The 20828-nt window shown below is 47.8% G+C and overlaps 1 protein-coding gene across 1 annotated transcript; it reads left to right on the top strand.

Annotated features, from left to right (window-relative positions):
• Positions 1-952: 952 nt before the first annotated feature.
• LOC125450487 (platelet endothelial cell adhesion molecule-like) lies at positions 953-19266 on the top strand (the record flags this gene model as incomplete). Its single annotated transcript, XM_059644444.1, has 9 exons — positions 953-1219; positions 7499-7780; positions 9472-9744; positions 10556-10840; positions 13009-13311; positions 15578-15679; positions 16774-16804; positions 17351-17424; positions 19139-19266. Coding segments are annotated over 9 exons (1745 nt in total), but the record flags the coding sequence as incomplete, so codon positions are not given.
• Between the last annotated feature and the right edge of the window lie 1562 nt (positions 19267-20828).

Raw genomic sequence — 20828 nt, forward strand, 5'->3', positions numbered from 1 at the left:
GCTGGCTCAGCCGGCATTCATTGCCAGAGGGCAGTTTAGAGTCAATCAGATTGCTGCAGGTTTGGAATCACATATAGCCCAGTTTGATTTACACAGGATGGAAGTGGAGTACACATTGATTTAATGGTATTCCTGACCTCCCAGACCAGTTTCAGCCAAACATACATCTTTCATCATGAGTCACTGAAATACAGTTGGGCACCTGAACTGGGAGTAGTAATTTCCCATGAGGAGAGGTTGTGTCACTTAGGCCTGTACTCGTTGGAGTTTAGTAAAATGAGAGGCAGCCTTATTGAAAATCCTTAGAGGGACTCGACAGGGCAGATGCAGAGAGAGGTTATTTCCTGTTGTGTGGGACAGTCTGGGACCAAAGGGGCATCGTCCTACAATAAGGGGGGTGGGGGCACATTGAAGTTGCAAATGAGAAGGAATTTCTTCTCTCTGAGGGGGAGTGAATCTGTGGACTTTTTTATTGCAGAGGGCTGTCGAGTCTGTGCACACCAACCTCTGGGTGAAAAGTCCTGAAATACCCATCAAAGCCTCCTGCCGCTCAGATAAAATAATATCTCCTTTGTTATTGACCCTTCAATTCAGTGGAACAGCTGTTTCCTATACCCCTATCCATGCTGCTCATAACTTTACAGACCTCTATCATGTCCCCCCTCAACATTCTCTGGTCAAAAGTCAACAACTGAAGCTTATGCAGCCTCCCTCCAACACAGAAATGCTCCATCCCAGACAACATCCTGGTGAATCTCCTGTGCACCCCCTCCACCGCAATCACATCCTTTCTACAGTGCAGACACTGGAACTGTACACAGTGCTCCAGCTGTGACCTTACCAAAGCCCTGTACAGCTCCGACATCACCTCCCCGCTCTTACAATCGATACCATTGATCTTTCAGCTGCAATCTGAATCTGTGTCCAACTTTTGTCACATTTCTTTTTGCAGTTTCCAATGAAACCCTAACTCTGGAAGCCAAGCCACAACATGCTCTGAGAGGTGAGAAGATTGCCATCAACTGCCGGGCCCCATTCTGGACCTTGAGGAGGCATAAGCTTTTCAAATTGTATCGGAATAATTGGTTTATAAAACAAACTAAAGATGGTTCATTCACCATAAAAAGTGCAAAGCATTCAGATGAAGCATCTTATTGGTGTAAATTAACAATTGGCTCTCGACAGTGGGTTTCGAACCACCTAAGCATCAGAGTATCAGGTTGGTCATTCCTTTGTATAGTTAGTGCCGCTGAATGTTTTGATGATTCTGTGCCACATCTGTTTCAGCTGCTTATGACAGGCCACTCCCAGCAATAGAGATTTGAGGACAGGAGCAGGGATGCAGCAATAATGACCTTCCCTCCATCACAAGGTCAGATGTTCACTGATGCACAATGTTCAGCATCATTCATCACTCCTCTGATACTGATGTATTCCTGGTTCAAATGTGACAGAATCTGAACAATATCTGGGCTTGGGCTGGCAAGTGGAACTCGTGCCACACAAATGGTAGGCAATGACCACCATGAATAAGAGACAATCTAATCACTGACCCTTGATATTCAATGGTATTAGCATCACCGAATCTCCTATCTATCAATATCATGGGGATTATCATTGAGGGACAGTCTAACCGTTACCCACTTTGTTATTCAATGGTGTTACTACCATTGAGTCTCCCGCTGTCAACATCCCGGAGTTTCCTGGAGAATATCAGCTGGGCTTGTCACATACACATGATGGTTGGCAGAGCTGGTCAGAAGCTGCGAATTGTGTTGTGAGTAACTCACCCCCAATTTCCCAAAGCCTGTCCAGCATCAATGAGGTACAAGTCAGGAGTGTGATGGAATGCTCGTTGAGAAGCCTGACATGGTGTTCTTAGCATAATATCTGCATCATGTGTAAACACAGTGAAGTATCAGAGGATTCGAGGTTTGTTTTAATGTTGAGCCATTACTGCAGAAAAGCTGGAAGGAAAGGCTGGAATCTATAGACCTGTGAGTCTGACAATGGTGGCGGGCAAGCTGTTGGAGGCGATTGTGAAAGATTGGATTTAGACACATTTGGAGAGGCGAAGATTGATTAGGGAGAGTCAGCATGGTACTGTGCAAGGAACATTACGTGTCTCAAACTTGATTGAGCTTTTCAGTGAAGTAACCAAAAAGATTGATGATGGCAGATTGGTAGACATTGTTTACTGAGACTTTAATGAAAGCTTTAACAAAGTTCAGCACGGTAGACTAATTAGTAAAGTTAGATCACATGGAATTCAGGGAGAGCTTGCCAACTGGATACTAAATTGGTTGAACATTAGGAGGCAGAAAGTAATGGTGGATGTAATAAAGTGTGGAGGTGGATAAATGCAGCAGGCTGAGCAGCATCTTAGGAGCACAAAAGCTGACGTTTCGGGCCTCGGCTCTTCATCAGAAGAGGGGGATGGGGAGAGGATTCTGAAAGAAATACGGAGAGGGGGGAGGCGGACTGAAGATGGATAGAGGAGAAGATACATGGAGAGGAGAGTATAGATGGGGAGATAGGGAAGGGATAGCTCTGACCGGGGAGGACGGACAGGTCAAGGGGGCAGGATGAGGTCAGTTGGTAGGAAATGGAGGTGTGGCTTGAGGTGGGAGGAGGTGATAGGTGAGAAGAAGAACAGGTTAGGGAGGTGGGGACGAGCTGGGCTGCTTTTGGAATTCAGTGGAGTGAGGGGAGATTTTGAAGCTTATGGAATCCGCACTGATACCACTGGGCTGCAGGGTTCCCAAGCGGAATATGAGTTGCTGTTCCTGCAACCTTCGGGTGGCACCATTGTGGCACTGCAGGAGGCCCAGGATGGACATGTCGTCTAAGGAATGGGAGGAGGAGTTGAAATGGTTCGCAAACTGGGAGGTGCAGTTGTTTGTGGTGAACCAAGCCTAGCTGTTCTGAAAAGTGATCCCAAAGCCTCCGCTTGGTTCCCCCAATGTAGAGGAAGCCACAATAGGTACAGCAGATACAGTATACCACATTGGTGGATGTGCAGGTAAATATCTGTTGGATGTGGAAAGTCATTTTGGGGCCTGGGATGGGGGTGAGGGAGGAGGTGTGGGGGCTAGTGTAGTACTTCCAGCTGTTGCAGGTGAAGGTGCCGGGTATGGTGGGGTTGGAGGGGAGTGTGGAGCAGACAAGGGGCTCCCAGAGAGAGTGGTCTCTCCAGAAGGCAGACAAGGGTGGGGAAGGAAAAATATCTTTAGTGGTGGGGTTGGATTGTAGTTGGCGGAAGTGTCAGAGGATGATGCCTTGTATCTGGAGGTTGGTGGGGTGATATGTGAGGACTAGGGGGATTCTCTTTTGGCAGTTATTTTGGGGCAGGGTGTGAGGGAGGTGTTGCGGGAAATGCAGGAGACACAGTTGAGGGCATTCTCGACCACTGCAGAGGTGAAGTTGCGGTTCTTGAAGAATGAGGACATCTGGGATGTATGGGACTGGAATGCCTCATCCTGGGAGCAGATACGGCAAAGCCGAAGGAATTGGGAATAGGGGAGGGAGGTTTTGCAGGAAGGTGAGTGAGAGGACGTGTATTCTAGGTAGCTGTGGGAGTTGGTAGGCCTGAAATGGACATCAGATACAGTCATCAATGTAACGGAGGAAGAGGTGGGGTTTAGGGCCAGTGTAGGTGCGGAAGCTGGACTGTTCCACATAATCTACAAAGAGGCAGGCATAGCTTGGGCCATGCCAGTACCCATGTCCACCCAATTTGTCTGTTGGAAGTGGGAAGAATTGAAAGAGAAATTGTTGCGGGTGAGGACGGGTTCGGCTAGGCGGATGAGGGTATCAGTGGAGCGGGACTGGTCGAGCCTGCGGGACAGGAAGAAGCGGAGCGTCTTTAGGCAATCTGCATGGGGAATGCAGATGTATAGGGACTGGATGTCCATGGTGAAAATGAGGTGTTGGGGACCGGGGAATTGGAAGTTCTGGAGGAGATGGTTGGTGTCACGGACATAGGTAGGGAGTTCCTGGGCCAAGGGGGAGAAAATGGAATCCAGCTAGGTGGAGATGAGTTCGGTGGGGCAGGAGCAGGCAGAAACAATGGGTCGATCAGGGCGGGCAGGTTTGTGGATTTGGGCAAGGAGATAGAAGCAGGCAGTCTGAGGTTGGGGAACAGTGAGGTTGGAGGCTGTGGGTGGGAGGTCACCTGAGGTGATGAGGTTGTGAATGGTTTGGGAGATGATCGTTTGGTGCTCGGGGGTGGGGTCATGTTCCAGGGGGCGGTAGGAGAAGGTGTTGAAGGAGGGTTGTCTTTCAAACTGGAGGCCTGTTTGTCATTTATATAAATATTTTGGATGAGAATATTGGAGGCATGCCTCGTAAGTTTGCAAATGACACAAAAGTTGGTCGTATAATGAACACTTATCTAAGAAAGATCAGCAAAGAGAACTTGATGATTTATATCAATAAACTCAGGAGCGGCAGATGGAGTTTAATTTGGATGAATGTGAGGTTTTCAATGTTGGTAAAATAAACAAGGACAGGCCTTATGCAATTAAGGTAGGGCACTGGGTGATGTTGCAGAACAGAGACACCGAAGGGTTTGAAATTTGTGTCACAGATAAACAGGGAGGTTAAGAACAAGTTTAGCCTGCTTGCTTTCATTACTCAGACCATTTGTGTATCGGAGTTGGGATGTCATTTTGAGGTTGTACAGAATGTTGATGAGGCCTCTTCTGGAATATTGTGTGCAGTTGTGCTCACCCTGTTACAGGAAGGGTATTGTTAAACAGGAGAAGGTTCTGAAAAGATTTACCAGAATGTGGCTGGGAGGGAAGAGTTTGAGGTATAAAAATGGATTGGAAAGACAGAGACGTTGTTCACTGGAGCAAAAGAGGTCAAGGGGTGACCTTATAGAGGTTCATAAAATCTTTCGGGGCATTGATAAAGAGAATTTAAGGGTCATTACCCTTGGGTGGGGGAGTTCAAAACCAGAGGGCATATTTTTAGTGTTACAGGAGAAAGATTTAAACGGTTCATTTGGAAATATTGGGGATGGGTTGGTGGGACTGATGCTTGAAAATCCATTGCGGAAACAATGTGACAGCGAATGTTTTCAGAGCAGTTACCCGTGTAATGAAAGCCCATGGTAAGCTGTAATGATGCAACTTTGCTTTCAATCGTGGGTGGAAATGTGGCTTTCCATGTCATCCCATTTCACCTTCAAAAGGAGAGACACTGGAACTGAATTGTTGGTACAGAGACGATATTTGGTAGGTGAAGGAATTTACTTTTTATAAAAAAGACCAGATGATCCATTCAATGACAGGAATCGTCATACTGCATTAAAGTAACCAGCACTGATGACAGGGGATTGTATAATTGCGATATTGACAAGCAGGCATCACAATCTGTTGGTGTTTGGGTTCAAGGCATGTGCCTGATATTACAATCCATGGTGGACAATGTACATATTTCTCTGGAATGCTGATTAAAACACTGAAGACATTCTGAGTCATGCAGCACAGAAGAGTTCCTTTGGCCCATTGGGTCTGTACTGCCAAAGCAAAACTAAATCTAAACTCACCCTATTTTCCTACACCAGGCCCCAGGACCTTGAACATTAGGACATTTCAAATGCTCATTGAAGGTTGTGAGGTTTCCCACCTCAACTGCCCTCCCAGGAAGTGCATTCCAATTCTCACCACTCTCTGGGTGAAACAATCGTGAAATCCCTCACTGAACCTTCAAATTATGCCCCCCACCTTGTAACTGAACCTTTGACTGAGGTGAACAGCTGTTCTTGTAACCCCAGTCCGTGCCCCTCATGACATTTCACACCTCTATCAGGTTCCCCCTCAGCCTTCCCAACCCCAACAAAACAACCCAGGCTTATGCACTTCCTAATCATCACTTCCCACCCACTTTGAGAGAAGACATTCCTCCTCATCTCTGTTTGAATCTTTCTCACCCCCTTATCCTGAAACAATAACGTTCTAGGTTGCCCCACATGAGGAAACATCTTCTCTCTCTCACAATGACAACCTTCCCCCACCTCCAACTTTAATGGTTTATCTCTAATGGAAAAGTAGTAAAGTCACCACGGTCCCACTCTCTCATTAACCAGAGAGAAGACTGGGTGATTGTTTAATCTGAGGATCACCACAGATCAGGAGAGGGGAGAGTCTGAGATGGAGAATCCTTCATGGCAATATCAGCCAATGGGGGAATTTAACCCACTCTCTTGGTGTCACTCTGCATCACAGACCAGCTGTCCAGGCAACTGAGCTAGCCAACAAACAGCCACACAATCTCCACTTATCCTTCCTGGCCAACCTGCTCAATCTCTCCTTATAAAACAAGCCTTAGTCTCTGATGGGATCTCAGTAAGTTGCAATCTGTTGACATGGCCCCGTCTCTGGATGAGATACATCATCGCTAAATAGTGTCATCGAGGCATTCAGCTTGGAAACAGCTCTTCAGCCCAACTCATTCATGCTGACCAGGTTTCCGAAACGAAACTAGTCCCATTTGCCTGTGTTTGGCACGTGTCTCTCTAAATTGTTCCTATCCACATACCTCTCCAAATGTCTTTTAAATGTTGCAGTTGTACCAACCTCCACCACATCGCCTGGCAGCGCCTTCCATTTCTGCATCACCCTCTGTGTGGAAAGGTTGCCCCTCAGGGATCCCTTTAAATCCTTCCCCTCTCAATTTAAGCCGATACCACATACTCTGGAAGCTCATTCCATGTACACTTCACTCTCTGTGTGGAAAGGTTGCCCCTCACGTCCCCTTTAGATCCTTCCCTCGCAGTTTAAACCTATGCCCGCTAGTATTGCACTCCCCTACCCTTGGCTCCTCATGTTGTCTATGCTGCTCATGATTTTATGAACCTCTATAATGTCAAGGAGTGACTAGACATAGCACTTCGGGAGAATGGGATGAAACATTATGGGGACAAAGCAGGAACAGGCGATCAGCCATGATCATGAAGAATGATGGAGCAGGCTCAAAGGGCCGAATGGACTCCTTCTGCTCCTACCTTCTGTGTTTCTATGTCACGCGTCAGCCTCTGAAGCTCCAGGGAAAAAAGTTCCAGCCTAACCATCATCTCATTATAACTCAGGCCCTCCAGTCTCGATAACATCTTTACCAATCTTTTCTGCATCCTTTCCCGCTTTATAACACATATGTCTTATCATTACGCGATCACGGTGGCCCCTCTCTCACATCCTGCAATTTAAGAAATGTGTAGAGGCAACTGAGGAGGTGCTGAAAACATTCCCAAGACCCTGCCTGGAGTTACGTTGATCAGTTGGAGAAATAAAAACCGTGGCTGCTCTCTGTTTAGTTGAGGTGAAGGTCGCGATGGGGCTTGAGGCTGGTATTTTACATCATAACGAGTATGGGCTGAGGACAAAGGTAAAGAATCTCTCCTCATTTGAGGAGAGTGAGTGAACCAGACTTTAGATGTTCAAGGCGACTGTAACAGTTGATAGATGAGCCCTGACTGTGTGTTACATTCCAGAACGCTTTGCCAAGCCCGTACTGAGGGTGGAGCCGGCGGCTGAAGTATTTGAGGGGCTCCGGGTCACATTGACGTGCATTGCTCGGAGAACACGGCGCTCCATCTGGCTTCACTACACATTTTACAGAGATGGCAGCGCCCTGGAGACAGCGCCGGATGCTGGCGGTGTGTACACGATCAACGCAGCGGCTGCAAACGTTTCTGGGAATTACGCCTGTGAAGCGATTGAGATGAATTCTGGTCCGAGGAAGAGGAGCGACAATGTTCACCTTTACGTAAAACGTAACTATCTGTCATTATTGCAGAATCTCCAGCACAAATTAAAGGCGTTTCGGCCCATTGAGTCAGAAACAGCCACCTCACTATTCTCTAATCCCCATTTCCCAGCGCTTGGCCCCATAGCTTTGGCATCGTGAGGGAGCATTTAAATACTCCTTCAATGTGATGAGGGTTTCTGCCTCCCCCACCCTCACAGGCAGCGAGTTCCACATTCTGTGAGTGAAAATGATTTTCCTCTCATCCCCTCTAAATCTCACGTCCCTCGTCTTTAATCTATACACCCACCACCCGATTCATCGATCACTCCACCGAAGGGAACAGGTTTCTTTCTGCCTGGCCGATCAATGTCCGTCATCATTTTATTGATTTTAATCATGTCCCCTCTTCAATCTCCCCTGCTGTCAGTAAGACAACCCCAGTCTGTCCAATCTCTCTCCATCACTGAAACTCTAACGCCCACTCAGCCTCCCGATAAATCTCCCTCTGCACCCTCTCCCAGTGCTAACACATCCTTCAGTAATGTAGAGAATGTGCAAACCAGAAACAACACTGTCACTGTGGTGACAAGGTGTAGAGCTGGATGAACACAGCAGGTCAAGTAGCATCAGAGGAGCGGGAAGGCTGACGTTTCGGGCCTAGACCCTTCTTCAGATATGGGGGAAGGGAAGGGGGATCTGAAATATACAGAGGGGGAGGCAGATAAAAGATGGATAAAGGAGAAGATAGGTGGAGAGGAGGCAGACAGGTCAAAAAGATGAGGATGATCCATTCAAGGTGAGTGTAGTTAGGGAGGAGATAGGTCAGTCCAGGGAGGATGGACACACAAGGGGGAGGGATGAGGTTAGTCGGTAGGAGATGGGGGTGGGGCTTTAGGCGGTGGAGGGCATAGGTGGGAGGAAGGACAGGTTAGGGAGGAATGGACAAGCTGGGTGGATTTGGGGATGCTGTGGGGGAGGGGAGATTTTGAAACTTCTGAAGACAACATTGATACCATTGGGCTGCAAAGTTCCCAAGCGGAATGTGAGTTGCTGTTCCTGCAACCTTCGGGTAGCATCGTTGTGGCACTGCAGGAGGCCCAAGATGGACATGTCGTCTGCGGAATGGGAGGGGGAGATGAAATGGTTCATGACTGGGTGGTGCAGTTGTTTAGTGCGAACCAAGCATAGTTTTCTGCACAGCGGTCCCCAAGCCTCCACTTGGTTTCCTACATTCACCATTACTGGCTCCATCCCCGCCTCATTGATTGGTCCGTTTCCTCTCCACCTATCTACCCTTCTATCCATCTTCTATCGACCTCCCCCTCTCTCCCTATTTATTTCAGATCCCCCTGCCCTTCCCCCATTTCTGAAGAAGGGTCTAGTCCCGAAACATTAGCCTTCCTACTCCTCTGAAGCTGCTTGGCCTGCTGTGTTCTTCCAGCTCTACACCTTGTTATCTCAGATTCTCCAGCATCTGCACTTCCTACTATCTCTCACCGTGGTTGAGAGTTTTCATTCCAAATGTAATCGTGGTCATCACCAAATCTGACCTTCACCTGACATGATGTTAACAGCCTTTACTGACCTTGAAGGATTGTGAGGACTCTCCCGCACTGACCCTATCTCAGGATTTTCTTGCTCTCAGTCTGATCACTGAGTTTTTCCAAGCTCAGACATTCTGCAGCTGAAACAGAAACATGTCCTTTTGCTTTCCAGAGGCGTTCGCTGTCCCGAAGCTGACTGTGTATCCTGAGGGACAGCTAGTTGATGGCCAATGGTTTAAGCTGATGTGCACGGTTGAAGAGAATCTCTCTGGAGCTTTCTTGTGGTACGGCTTTTACAGAAATGGGATCCCTCTCCAGTCTCCATCCGACCACAGCGATTACATCTCTGAGCCAGCTCGCCCAGCCGACTCGGGTACTTACCATTGCGAAGTTACGGGCAGTAAGGTGCGGAAACACAGTAATCAGCTCCATTTGTCCATCAGGCGTGAGTACTATTAATTATTGTTCCTTTTTTTAATCATTAAAGATTCAGTATGGAAGCAAATTATTATTGATCCCCACATCTCACAGCCATATATTGGAGACATAGAGCCAAACAGCACAGGGTAATAGGTTAACCATTTAGGACGGAGATGAGGAGAAATATCTTCACCTGGAAATTGGAGAACCGGTGGGATTCACTGCCCCAGCAATTTATGCAAACATATCAATGGGAGTAGGCCATTTGGCCCTTCCAGCCTGCGCTGCCCATTCAACGGGATTGTGACTGATCATCCAACACAGTCCACTGGCCCCATTCAGTTTTCTTAGCCCCTGAGATCTTGACCCAATTCTTTCCTGAATAACATTCAATGTTCTGGCCCTGACAGCTTCCTGTGACAGAGAATTCAACAGGCTTCCCACTCTCTGGGTCAAGACATTTCTTCTCATCTCAGTCCTTCCCTGTCTCCTTCACACAATGAACCCACAACCCTAAAATGCCTTATGTACAAATAGTGATGAGCAATAAATGCTGGACTACACAGAGACACCACATTCAATGACTGAACAGAAAAAAAAAATGGGAATGGATGTGACTATGATGAAGCTCATAGTTGAGTTTGCAATTAATACTGTAAAAGCAGAAAGAACTGTGGATGCTATAATGTTCTCAGGAAGAGTCACAGGACTCAAACATTAGCTCTGAGTTTTTCTTCATGATACTGCCAAAGCTGGTGAGCTTTTCCAGCAACTTTTGTTTTTGTTGCAATTAACTCTGCGAAGTGAAGGGACCTAATATTTGTTTATATTTGCAGGAATTCCAGTGTCAAAGCCAGAGCTAATAATTCAACCCGAAAAGGAGCTAATTGAAGGAGATGTGGGATCCTTAATCTGTTTAGTCTCTCATGGTTCTCTGCCAATTTATTACCAATTCTACAAGCGCTCAGGCGTGGAAATGTTCTGGGAGCTTTCCAACACTACCAAGTGTGTTTACAACATTGGAGCCATCAGCAGAAGGGACAAAGGGATTTACCATTGCTCGGTGAGAAATGAGGTGACAGGCCCTCTTCAGAGTGATGGCATTGAGCTCACAGTGATAGGTGAGTTCACAAGGACTCTCTTCCAAAGAGTAACTGACCCATTGGCTCAGGGACCACTGCAGGTGCAATCAGCTTAAACCTGGTGTTTCATCCTTGAAGACCACACTTTGGATGAAAGTGACACAGCCTTGGACATTAGTGACAGAGAAGTACCCAGGAAGCAGGTCCTTCAGCCCAACTCATCCATGCTGACCAGGTTTCCCGAAGTGAACTAATCTCAGTTGCCTGCATTTGGCCCACATCCCTCCAAACCTTTCTCTTTCACATCCAGTCTACATTTCTTTTAAATATCATCATTGTACATGCCTCTACCATTTGCTCTGGAAGCTCATTCTGTATACACACCTTCCTCTGCGTTAAAAAGTTGCCCCTCGGGTCCCTTCCCTTTCTCACCTTCAACCTATGCCCTTTTGTTTTAGACACCCTTACCCTGGAGTGGCACAGTGGCTCAGTGGTCAGCACTACTGCATCACAGCACCAGGGACCTGGGTTCAATTCCACTCTTGGGTGAATATCTGTGTGGATTTGCAAGTTCTCCCTATGTCTGCAGGGGTTTCCTCTGGGTTCTCTGGTTTTGTTCCACAGTGCAAAATGAGCAGGTTAGGTGGATTGGCTCAGCTAAACTGCCCATAGTGTTCAGGGCTCTGTAGATTAAGTGGGTCATAGAGGGATTGGTCTGGGTGGGATGCTCCAAGGTTCAGTGTTGACTTGTTGAGCTGAAGGGCCTGTTTCCACACTGTAGGGATTCTATGAAAAGACCCTGGTTTTATTCACCTTGTGTATTCCCCTCATGATTTTATAAACCTCCATGAGGTCACACCTCAGCTTCCTACATGCCAGAAAAACAAATCCCTGTCTATCCAACCTCTTGTTATAACTCAATCCTTCCAGTTTCATTAACATCTTGTAAATCTTTTTTGCACCCTTCACAGTTTCTGTTGCAGGGCAAATAAAATTATACGCAGTTCTCCAATGTGGCCTCACCAATATCCTGTATAGCTTGAACATAACATCCCAGTGTTTTACTCAATGCTCTGACTGATGAGTGCAAGTGTGCCAAACACCACCTTCACCACCCTGTCTACCTGCATCTCCACTTTCAAGGAACTGTGCAGCTGCCCCCCTCGGTCTCTCTGTCCGACACCACTCCAAGGGACAAACCATTAATTGTGCCAGTCGAACCGCAGGTCTGCCTTACCAAAATGTAACACCTTGCAATGATCTGAATTAAACACCATCGATAGGAAATATGGAACAGGGCAAATAAAGTCAAGGAGTTCAATCCATGTCTTGTAGCTTGGTGTTACATTGAAACATTGGAACCTCAGTGCTTCGAGTCTGCTTAGTCATGCAATATTACCATGGCAGATCATCCAACACTACACCCTGTTAAGATCGAATCATAGAAAACAGGAAATGGAGTTGGCCATTCGGCCCTTCCAGTCTGCTGCCCACATTCAATGGGATAGTGGCTGATCACCCAACTGAATCCCCTGTTCCCCGCCTTCTCCTGTTAGCCCCTAAGAACTCTGTTTAACTAATTTATGAACAACATTCAATGTTCTGTCCCTGACTGCTTTCTGTGGCGGACAATTCCACAGACTTCCCAATCTCTGGGTGAAGCCATTTCTCCCCATCTCAGCCCTACCTCATCACCTTTAGACTGTGCCTGCCTGGTTCTGGACTACCCCACTGGTAATCAAGAACGTCCTTTCCCTGTTAACCTTGTCTAGTCCTTTTAGAATTTCATAGGTTTCCAAGAGGTTCCACACCTCCCCTCGTTCTTCCAAACTCCAGCCATATAGTGTTCACTCTGCCCAGTGTTCACTCCAGTGTTTCCACACTGTACAGATTCTATGTACTCATGATAGATTTGACACCATCTAATCTTAGATCATTCTTATTGCTATTGTACATATTTCATCTCGTACAGACATACATCACCGACATGGCCTCCCTCCCTGTCATTTCCAAAATTTGCATACCCCCTCCCTGAATATTTGGTTGGGTGTTTTGCTGGAGAACCAACTCGTGTCCCATTTCTGAGGAATGGTCTCGGCCCGTAACATCAACCTTCCTGCTCCTCTGATGCTGCTGGGCCTGCTGTGTTCATCCAGCTTCAGACCGTGTTAACCATTGTTTTTGAACTCTGTGTGTTTTCTCCTCAGTTCCTGTCACAGATGCTGTGCTGATACCCCGCACCAACGGGACTGAGATACAGCCCGGGGAATGCCTTGTTCTCCGGTGCCTGGTGAGGGAAGGCACTGAGCCCCAGTTCATTTGGTACCGAGACAACGTGCCGCTAAGGAACGGCAGTGCGAGCTCCCATGTGACTGCCGATGGTGGTGAGCTGGTTATTCATTCATTCCGGAGAGACAGTGTCGGGAGGTATCACTGTGCAGCGATCAACACAGGAACCGACGGCACCATTTTTAACGTGACCAGCGACTATATCGAATTCACGCTGCGAGGTAACAGTGACAGTCAGATCAGACACAGACAGAGCACAGGGAAAGGCCATTCGCTCCATCCAGTCCATGCCAGTCAGAAACAATTAACCATCTCAGTTAGGAAGGTGACGGCCGGGTGGTATGATCGTGAGGCTATTAATCCAGTGATTTTGGTAATTGTCGCGGGATCCCGGTTCAAGTCCTGCTCATTCCCGATGGTGCAATTTGAGCGCAATACAAATCTGGAATTGGAAGACTTGTGGAAGGTGATTCACTGGGGTGGAGAGGATGGGAAGGGGATTCACTGGGGTGGAGAAGATGGGCAGGTGATTCACTGGGGTGGAGAGGATGGGAAGGGGGTTTACTAGGGTGGAGAGGATGGGAAGGGGATTCACTGGGGTGGAGAGGATGGGAAGGGGATTCACTGGGGTGGAGGGGATGGGAAAGGGATTCACTGGAGTGGAGAGGATGGGAAGGGGATTCACTGGGGTGGAGAGGATGGGAAGGGGAATCACTAGGGTGGAGGGGATGGGAAAGGGATTCACTGGGGTGGAGAGGATGGGAAGGGGATTCACTGGGGTGGAGGGGATGGGAAAAGGATTCACTGGAGTGGAGAGGATGGGAAGGGGATTCACTGGGGTGGAGAGGATGGGAAGGGGATTCACTGGGGTGGAGAAGATGGGAAGGGGATTCACTGGGGTGGAGAGGATGGGCAGGTGATTCACTGGGGTGGAGAGGATGGGAAGGGGATTCACTGGGGTGGAGAAGATGGGAAGGGGATTCACTGGGGTGGAGAGGATGGGCAGGTGATTCACTGGGGTGGAGAGGATGGGAAGGGGATTCGCTGGGGTGGAGAGGATGGGAAGGGGATTCACTGGGGTGGAGAAGATGGGCCGGTGATTCACTGGGGTGGAGAGGATGGGAAGTTGATTCACTGGGGTGGAGAGGATGGGAAGGTGATTCACTGGGGTGGAGAGGATGGGAAGGGGATTCACTGGGGTGGAGAGGATGGGAAGGGGATTCACTGGGGTGGAGAGGATGGGCAGGTGATTCACTGGGGTGGAGAGGATGGGAAGGGGATTCACTGGGGTGGAGAAGATGGGAAGGGGATTCACTGGGGTGGAGAGGATGGGCAGGTGATTCACTGGGGTGGAGAGGATGGGAAGGGGATTCACTGGGGTGGAGAAGATGGGAAGGGGATTCACTGGGGTGGAGAGGATGGGAAGTTGATTCACTGGGGTGGAGAGGATGGGAAGGTGATTCACTGGGGTGGAGAGGATGGGAAGGGGATTCACTGGGGTGGAGAGGATGGGAAGGGGATTCACTGGGGTGGAGAAGATGGGAAGGGGATTCACTGGGGTGGAGAGGATGGGAAGTTGATTCACTGAGGTGGAGAGGATGGGAAGGGGATTCACTGGGGTGGAGAGGATGGGAAGGGGATTCACTGGGGTAGACCGTTTCAGCGATGGAGAGGCTCCATACGCCCGGTATGTTTTTTTTCCCATGGCAGGGAAGGTTGAGGGGGACCTGCTAGAGGTGTGGAAGGTTATGTGACGCAAGGTGGGAATAGGAGGCAGCTGTTCCCTTTCGTCGAAGGATCAATATAAGAGGGGTCATCATTTTAAAGCGAAAGGCAGGAGGTTGGGGGCGGGGGCGTGCTGTTCCAGCCAGAGGGTGGTGGAGTTGGGATGCACTGCCTGGGAGGGTAGATCATCGAATCATAGAATCCCTTCAGTGTGGAAACAGGCTGTTCGGCTCGACATGTCCACACTGACCCTCAGAGCATCCCAACCAGACCCACCCCCCGAATCTACACTTCCCTGAACACTATGGGCAGTTTAGCGTGGCCAACCCAGCTACCCTGCCTATCTTTGGGCTGTGCGAGGAAACCGGGGCACCCGGAGAAAACCCACGCAGATACCGGGGAGGATGTGGAGGCTGGACTCGAACCCGTGTCCCTGGCGCTGTGAGGTAGCAGTGCTAACCGCTGAGCCACCCCAAATTGAGGCGGGAATCTTCCCAACTTTTAAAAAGTACTTGGGTGTGCACTTGAAGTGCCATAACATTCAAGGTTATCAAAAGCCCAGTGCAGGAAAGTGGGATTGATGTAGGGAGCTCAATGGGTTCAATTCTTCCGTGTTTTCCATCCCCCCGTGGGTGGCAGGGAGTTACGTACCTGCAGGGGTTGGTCACTCTGATGCTGATCGTGTGCCTCACACAGGGCTGATGCGGTAACACTTCCCGCTGAGTTTGTTAACGTGAGCCGGATGTTGTTGTTGGATTTCAGCTCGGAGTTATTCCACGGAGATCATGGCCTCGCTCGTCCCAGTTCTGCTGTTCGCCGGCCTGATCGCGTCGGCGTGGTTCATCCACCGGAGGGGGCACACAGGTCTGTAACTTCCCACGGGGATCGGGTTTGTTCCCCGGGGCATGGCACTGCCGTCCCCGCCCCAATGTAACCTTTGCAGCTGGACAGGGTTGGTGTGGGGGACCCGGGGAAGGAGGTGTTGGGTCAGGAACTGGGGTAGGCCGTGTTCCTGACAGTCGGAGGGAGAGCAGTCACAAAGTTAGCCTCCTGGTTCGGGTAAATGTGATCACTATCCCCAGACCATGTTAGAGCATCTCAGAGAAGAGGAGAGACATAACATCATGTGAATCAGGAACAGGAGGAGGCCATTCAGCCCCTCAAGACCCCTCTCTGCCAATTAATACAATCTCTTGGCAGCCTGCACACCACTTTCCTCCTCCATACTCTGGACTGGCATGATTTTTCTTTTAAAAATCCATCTCCTCCTTAAATTTATTTGGTATCCACTGCGAGCACTGACCCCAACCACACACTTAACCCTCAACTCATTCTACCACTAACCCTGAATTCAAACCTAACACTAATCGTAAATAAACTAGAACCTAATCCTAAAATGAACCCTAATACTAACTCTAACCTTGACTTTCATTCAAACCTTTAACTAAAACTCTGACACTAGCCCGAAATTTAAAGCCAACCCAAACCCTTACCCTAAACTCAAATCTAACCCTAACCTGAACAGTAACCCTCACCCAAATGTAATGTTAACCCAACCCCAACCGTAAAGCGAGCCTTAACCCTGAGCCAGCCTTAAACCTAAACCTGATTCAAACCATAACCCTATCCCTACCCTAATCCTAATCCTAATCCTAACCCGAGTCCTAATATTAAGCATAATGCTCACCCTAACCATAATCCAATCCTTAACCAGAACCCTAACCCTAAACTTTATCACTCACCCTAACCCTAGCCCTAACTCCAACCTTGGCCCTCACTCACACACTAACCCTCACCCTCACCCTATCCCTGTCACAGCTGGTTAATGTGCATTAAGATGGGTTTGTCAATTCTCATCTATTGATGCGTTTGTTCTCTGTTTCTGACTGAGTTCAGGTCTTGGTAGCTCCTGTCTGTAACAGTGCAATACGCTGAGAATGTTCTCTCTCTCCCTGCAGCCAATTCCTCAACTGTGTCACAGGCCAAGAGGTAAGGGGATGAAACTGCAGTTCTTATATTTGCAAATTTTAATCTCGATTCCTCTTTATCAAGAGGGAGACAACCAAATTGAGGAGATCATAAAGGGAGCTTGGACATAACCATATCCTTTTAACACAAGTCTAACAAACCAGGAAACCTTACCCCTGGGAAGTCCCAGGTGGCTTTGATTTATTCACAGGGGTGTGGGTGTCACTGGCAGGGCCAGCGTTTATTGCCCATCCCTACTTGCCACAGAGGGCAGTTATAGCTAGCCAGCGTCTGGAGTCACATGTAGGCCAGACCAGGTAAGGATGGCAGATTTCCTTCCCCAAAGGACATAAGTGAAAAGCGATGGGGAATTGGGCAGCTCCTTGAGGATGAGAGAGCTCCATGTTTGGATGGAAACCAGGGACGTGGGACCAAGGAATAACAGGGTCTCACTGGGCTTTGTAATTTCCGTGGTCGCTTTGCTGTTTTGTTGAAGCTGAGCGTGGTGTTGAAAGCGTTGTGTTTGAAATGACAACTCCCTTCCCTTCCCCTTTCTACTGGAAATAGATCCCAAGCTTCTGGTGAAGCGGCAGCAGCCAGCAACCTGGAGTATGCAGTAATCGGAGCAGCACACAATGCTGGTGAGTGCCATTGAATCGGTGTGGTTATAGAGCCCCACACAGTGACGGTGCACCATAACCTGGTAGGAATTCTGGTCAAACGTCCGAGCTGTCAGCTGGGCTAGAATGGGGTGGTTTTCCTTGGAGCTGTGGAGGCTGAAGGGGAGGACAGCAGCCAGGAAACAGGACCAGGCCATTCAGCCCTCCTATCCTGTTCTGCCAGACATTATGATTCTAGCTAACCATCTAAGTCAGTCCCTGGTTCCAATAGCAACTAGGAGGCCATTCAGCTTGTCCATTACCCCACCTACTCGATAGGATCACAGCTGACCATCCAACATAATCCCCGGTTCCCAGCTTTCTCCCCCAGGCACTTTAATCCCCTTCACCCTCAAAGCTGCCAACTCCCCCTTGTTTGAGATGTATAAAATGATAAGGGGCAGACATACGGTAGACAGGAATAAATCTTCCCCCCTTCTTGGAAGGATCGATATCTGGGGCGTTAGGGGCGTATGTTGAAGGGAAGGGACAGCAAGTTTAGAGGGGATGTGAGGAAAAGCATTTTCATCCAGAGGGTGGTGGGGATTCAGGCACTCACTGCCTGTCAGGGTGGGAGAGGCAAACACCCTTATCACATTGAAGAAGAATTTAGATGTGCACTTGCAATTCCAAGGCTGTGGGGCCAAGTGCTGGGTAAATATGATTACAGAATAGTGAGTGAGAGATAGGAGGAACTGCTGGTGCTGGAGAATCTGAGATAACAAGGTGTAGAGTTGGATGAACACAACAGGTCAAGCTGCATCAGAGGAGCAGGAAGGCTGACCTTTCAGGTCTGGACCCTTCTTCAGAAAGCATTTCTGAGGAAGGGTCCAGAACTGAAACGTCAGCTTTCCTGCTCCTCTGATGCAGCTTGACCTGTTGTGTTCATGCAGTTCTATACCTCGTTATATCAGAGAATAGTGAGTGGTTGCCTTTGACTGGCACAGGCCTGATGGGCTGAAGGGCCTTATTCTGTGCTGTAGCCCTCCATCTTCAAGCAGTGTTTCTCTTCAGTCAGCTTCTGCTCTTAACGTCCTGTGATTAGACCTCCATCTGGGTGTTTTGCCTGACACACCAATGCTTATTTTATCTCAATAACATTAGAAACTGAGGGTACAGTACTCTGGTGTTGAGAAATCCAACTGACGTTGGCTACAATGAGCAATTTGGCACAAAGGTCCAGTTCCTCAGACACACAAGTGTCCTGAGCAAACAATAATGAAGTGAAGCACAGTCTAAGTCTTTTGAGAAGTTGTAGCTAACTTAATGATCTCCAATGATATCTATCTGTATACATGTTCATGTGTCTCTGCATCTTTCAATCCAAATATGACCACAGGACTATAAGTATAGAAGCAGAATGATACCATTCTGCCCATCGAGTCAGCTGTGCCACTCGATCATGGCTGATATGTTTCTCCATCTCATTCTCCTGCCTTCTCCCTGCAACCCTTGATCCCCCTGACTAATCAATAACCTATCTATCTCTGTTTTAAAGTATCTATCTATTTGCCTGACTGTCTATCGAGCTGTCATTCAAATCTATCTGTGAAATCTGACTATCTATCTCTCAAATTTATTATCTATCTATGAATTGATTATCTATCTCTTCATCAGATCTATATGTCATTTAGCCCACTATAATGAAGTTGTCTGATTGATGTGTGTTTCTCATGTATACTTTACTTCTTTGTAGAAAACACCACTGCGGACCTGGATTATTCAGTGGTCACCTTTAAGAAGAGAACAGATGCTGGTAAACAACTTGTTTCTTCAATGCTACAACTGAACGGGTGTTGGGGTGAAATCATTGCGGCTCTGACAGTACCATGACCCCAGCTGCTGTGGAAATGCCTGTGTATGTGGCCAGTTCCAAACAGAGAAACACCACAGTGCTTTCAGTGACAGGAGTGAGGGAACAAAGGGTCTGCTGAAAGAAGTCTCCAGCATTTATGAGGGAATGGACAGTAAACCAGCCAAACAGAAACAAGCCCAGATCTGATCTGCTCTGTCCTTATGCTCTCCTGCAGATAGAGTAAATCATTTCCATATCCTTCCTGTGTTGTCAGCGAGCCAGAACAAACACACAGAGCAATCAGAAAGGGAATGGCCTAATGATATTATCATTGGACTGTTAATCCAGAGACCCAGGTAATGTTCTGGGCACCTGGGTTTGAATCCAGCCAGAATTTGAATTCCATAAATATCTGGTACTAAAAGTTTAATGACCGTGAAAGTATTGTCGATTGTTGGTAAAAACCCATCTGTAAGGGGATGGGCTCACAGGTAGACGCAACATCGAGGGCCGAAGGGCCTGTTCTGAGCTGTATTGTTCGATGTTCTATGTTCACTAATGACCTTTAGAGAAGGAAACTGCCATCCTTACCTGGTCTGGCCTACGTGTGACTCCAGACCTGCAGCAATGTGGTTGACTATGAACTGCCCTCTGGGCAGTTAGGGCTGGTCAAAAAATGCTGCCTGGCTAGCGCCGCCTTCATCCTGTGAATGAGTGAGCAAAAATATAGTTGTATGTGTTCTGAGGAAGGGTCACCAGACCCGAAACGTTAACTCTGTTTTCTCCTCCACAGATGCTGCCAGACCTGCTGAGCTTTTCCAGCAACTTTGTTTTTGTTCCTGACGTACAGCATCCGCAGTTCTTTCTGTTTTTAGTTGTATGTGTTTGTGGCTAGATTTCTATGGTGGCTGCTTCCCAATTATTGCTTTGCACATGTATATACATTCTGTGTGTGAAAAAGGCAATGGGACATACATTTTATCCTTAACTGAGGCAGACATAGATAGTTTTCAAATAAAACTAAGAACTGCAGATGCTGGAAGTCTGAAATAAATTCAGACATTTCTGGAGAAACTCAGCAGGTCTGGCAGCGTCAGTAGAAAGAGAGAAACAAAGTTAACTTTGCAGATTATAAACACAGAAAGTGGTGGAGACACTGAGCAGGTCTGGCATCATCTGTGGAGTGAGAGAAAAAAAGTCTTGTTTTCTTTATTTAATACTCAAAGCAGATATGCCAAATGCTACAACCCCCTGATTTGAGTGAATATAAAAGCTCTGCATATCATATTCTTGCTCAGGAAAATGAGCTTGCAATTATCACACGGATACCTGTGAAAAACCACAAGGGGCATTTGACCAGAACTCGGCCTTACGTACAATGAAATCTGTCTCTCCGAACACAATCTAATCTTTGTCTGAAGGGGCTCTCTTATTAGAGAGAGAGGGGTACTGGATGGTATTTTAATTTGACAGTCACCAAACATCAGGAGAGGAGAAAGGTTCAGAAGGAGAATCTTCCAGGATAGCTCAGCTGGTGTGGGAATTGTACCCATGCTGTTGGCATGTAATGCATTACAAAAAACTGCCATTC

Source organism: Stegostoma tigrinum, unplaced genomic scaffold (genome assembly GCF_030684315.1).
Source record: "Stegostoma tigrinum isolate sSteTig4 unplaced genomic scaffold, sSteTig4.hap1 scaffold_835, whole genome shotgun sequence".
Classification (NCBI taxonomy): domain Eukaryota; kingdom Metazoa; phylum Chordata; class Chondrichthyes; order Orectolobiformes; family Stegostomatidae; genus Stegostoma; species Stegostoma tigrinum.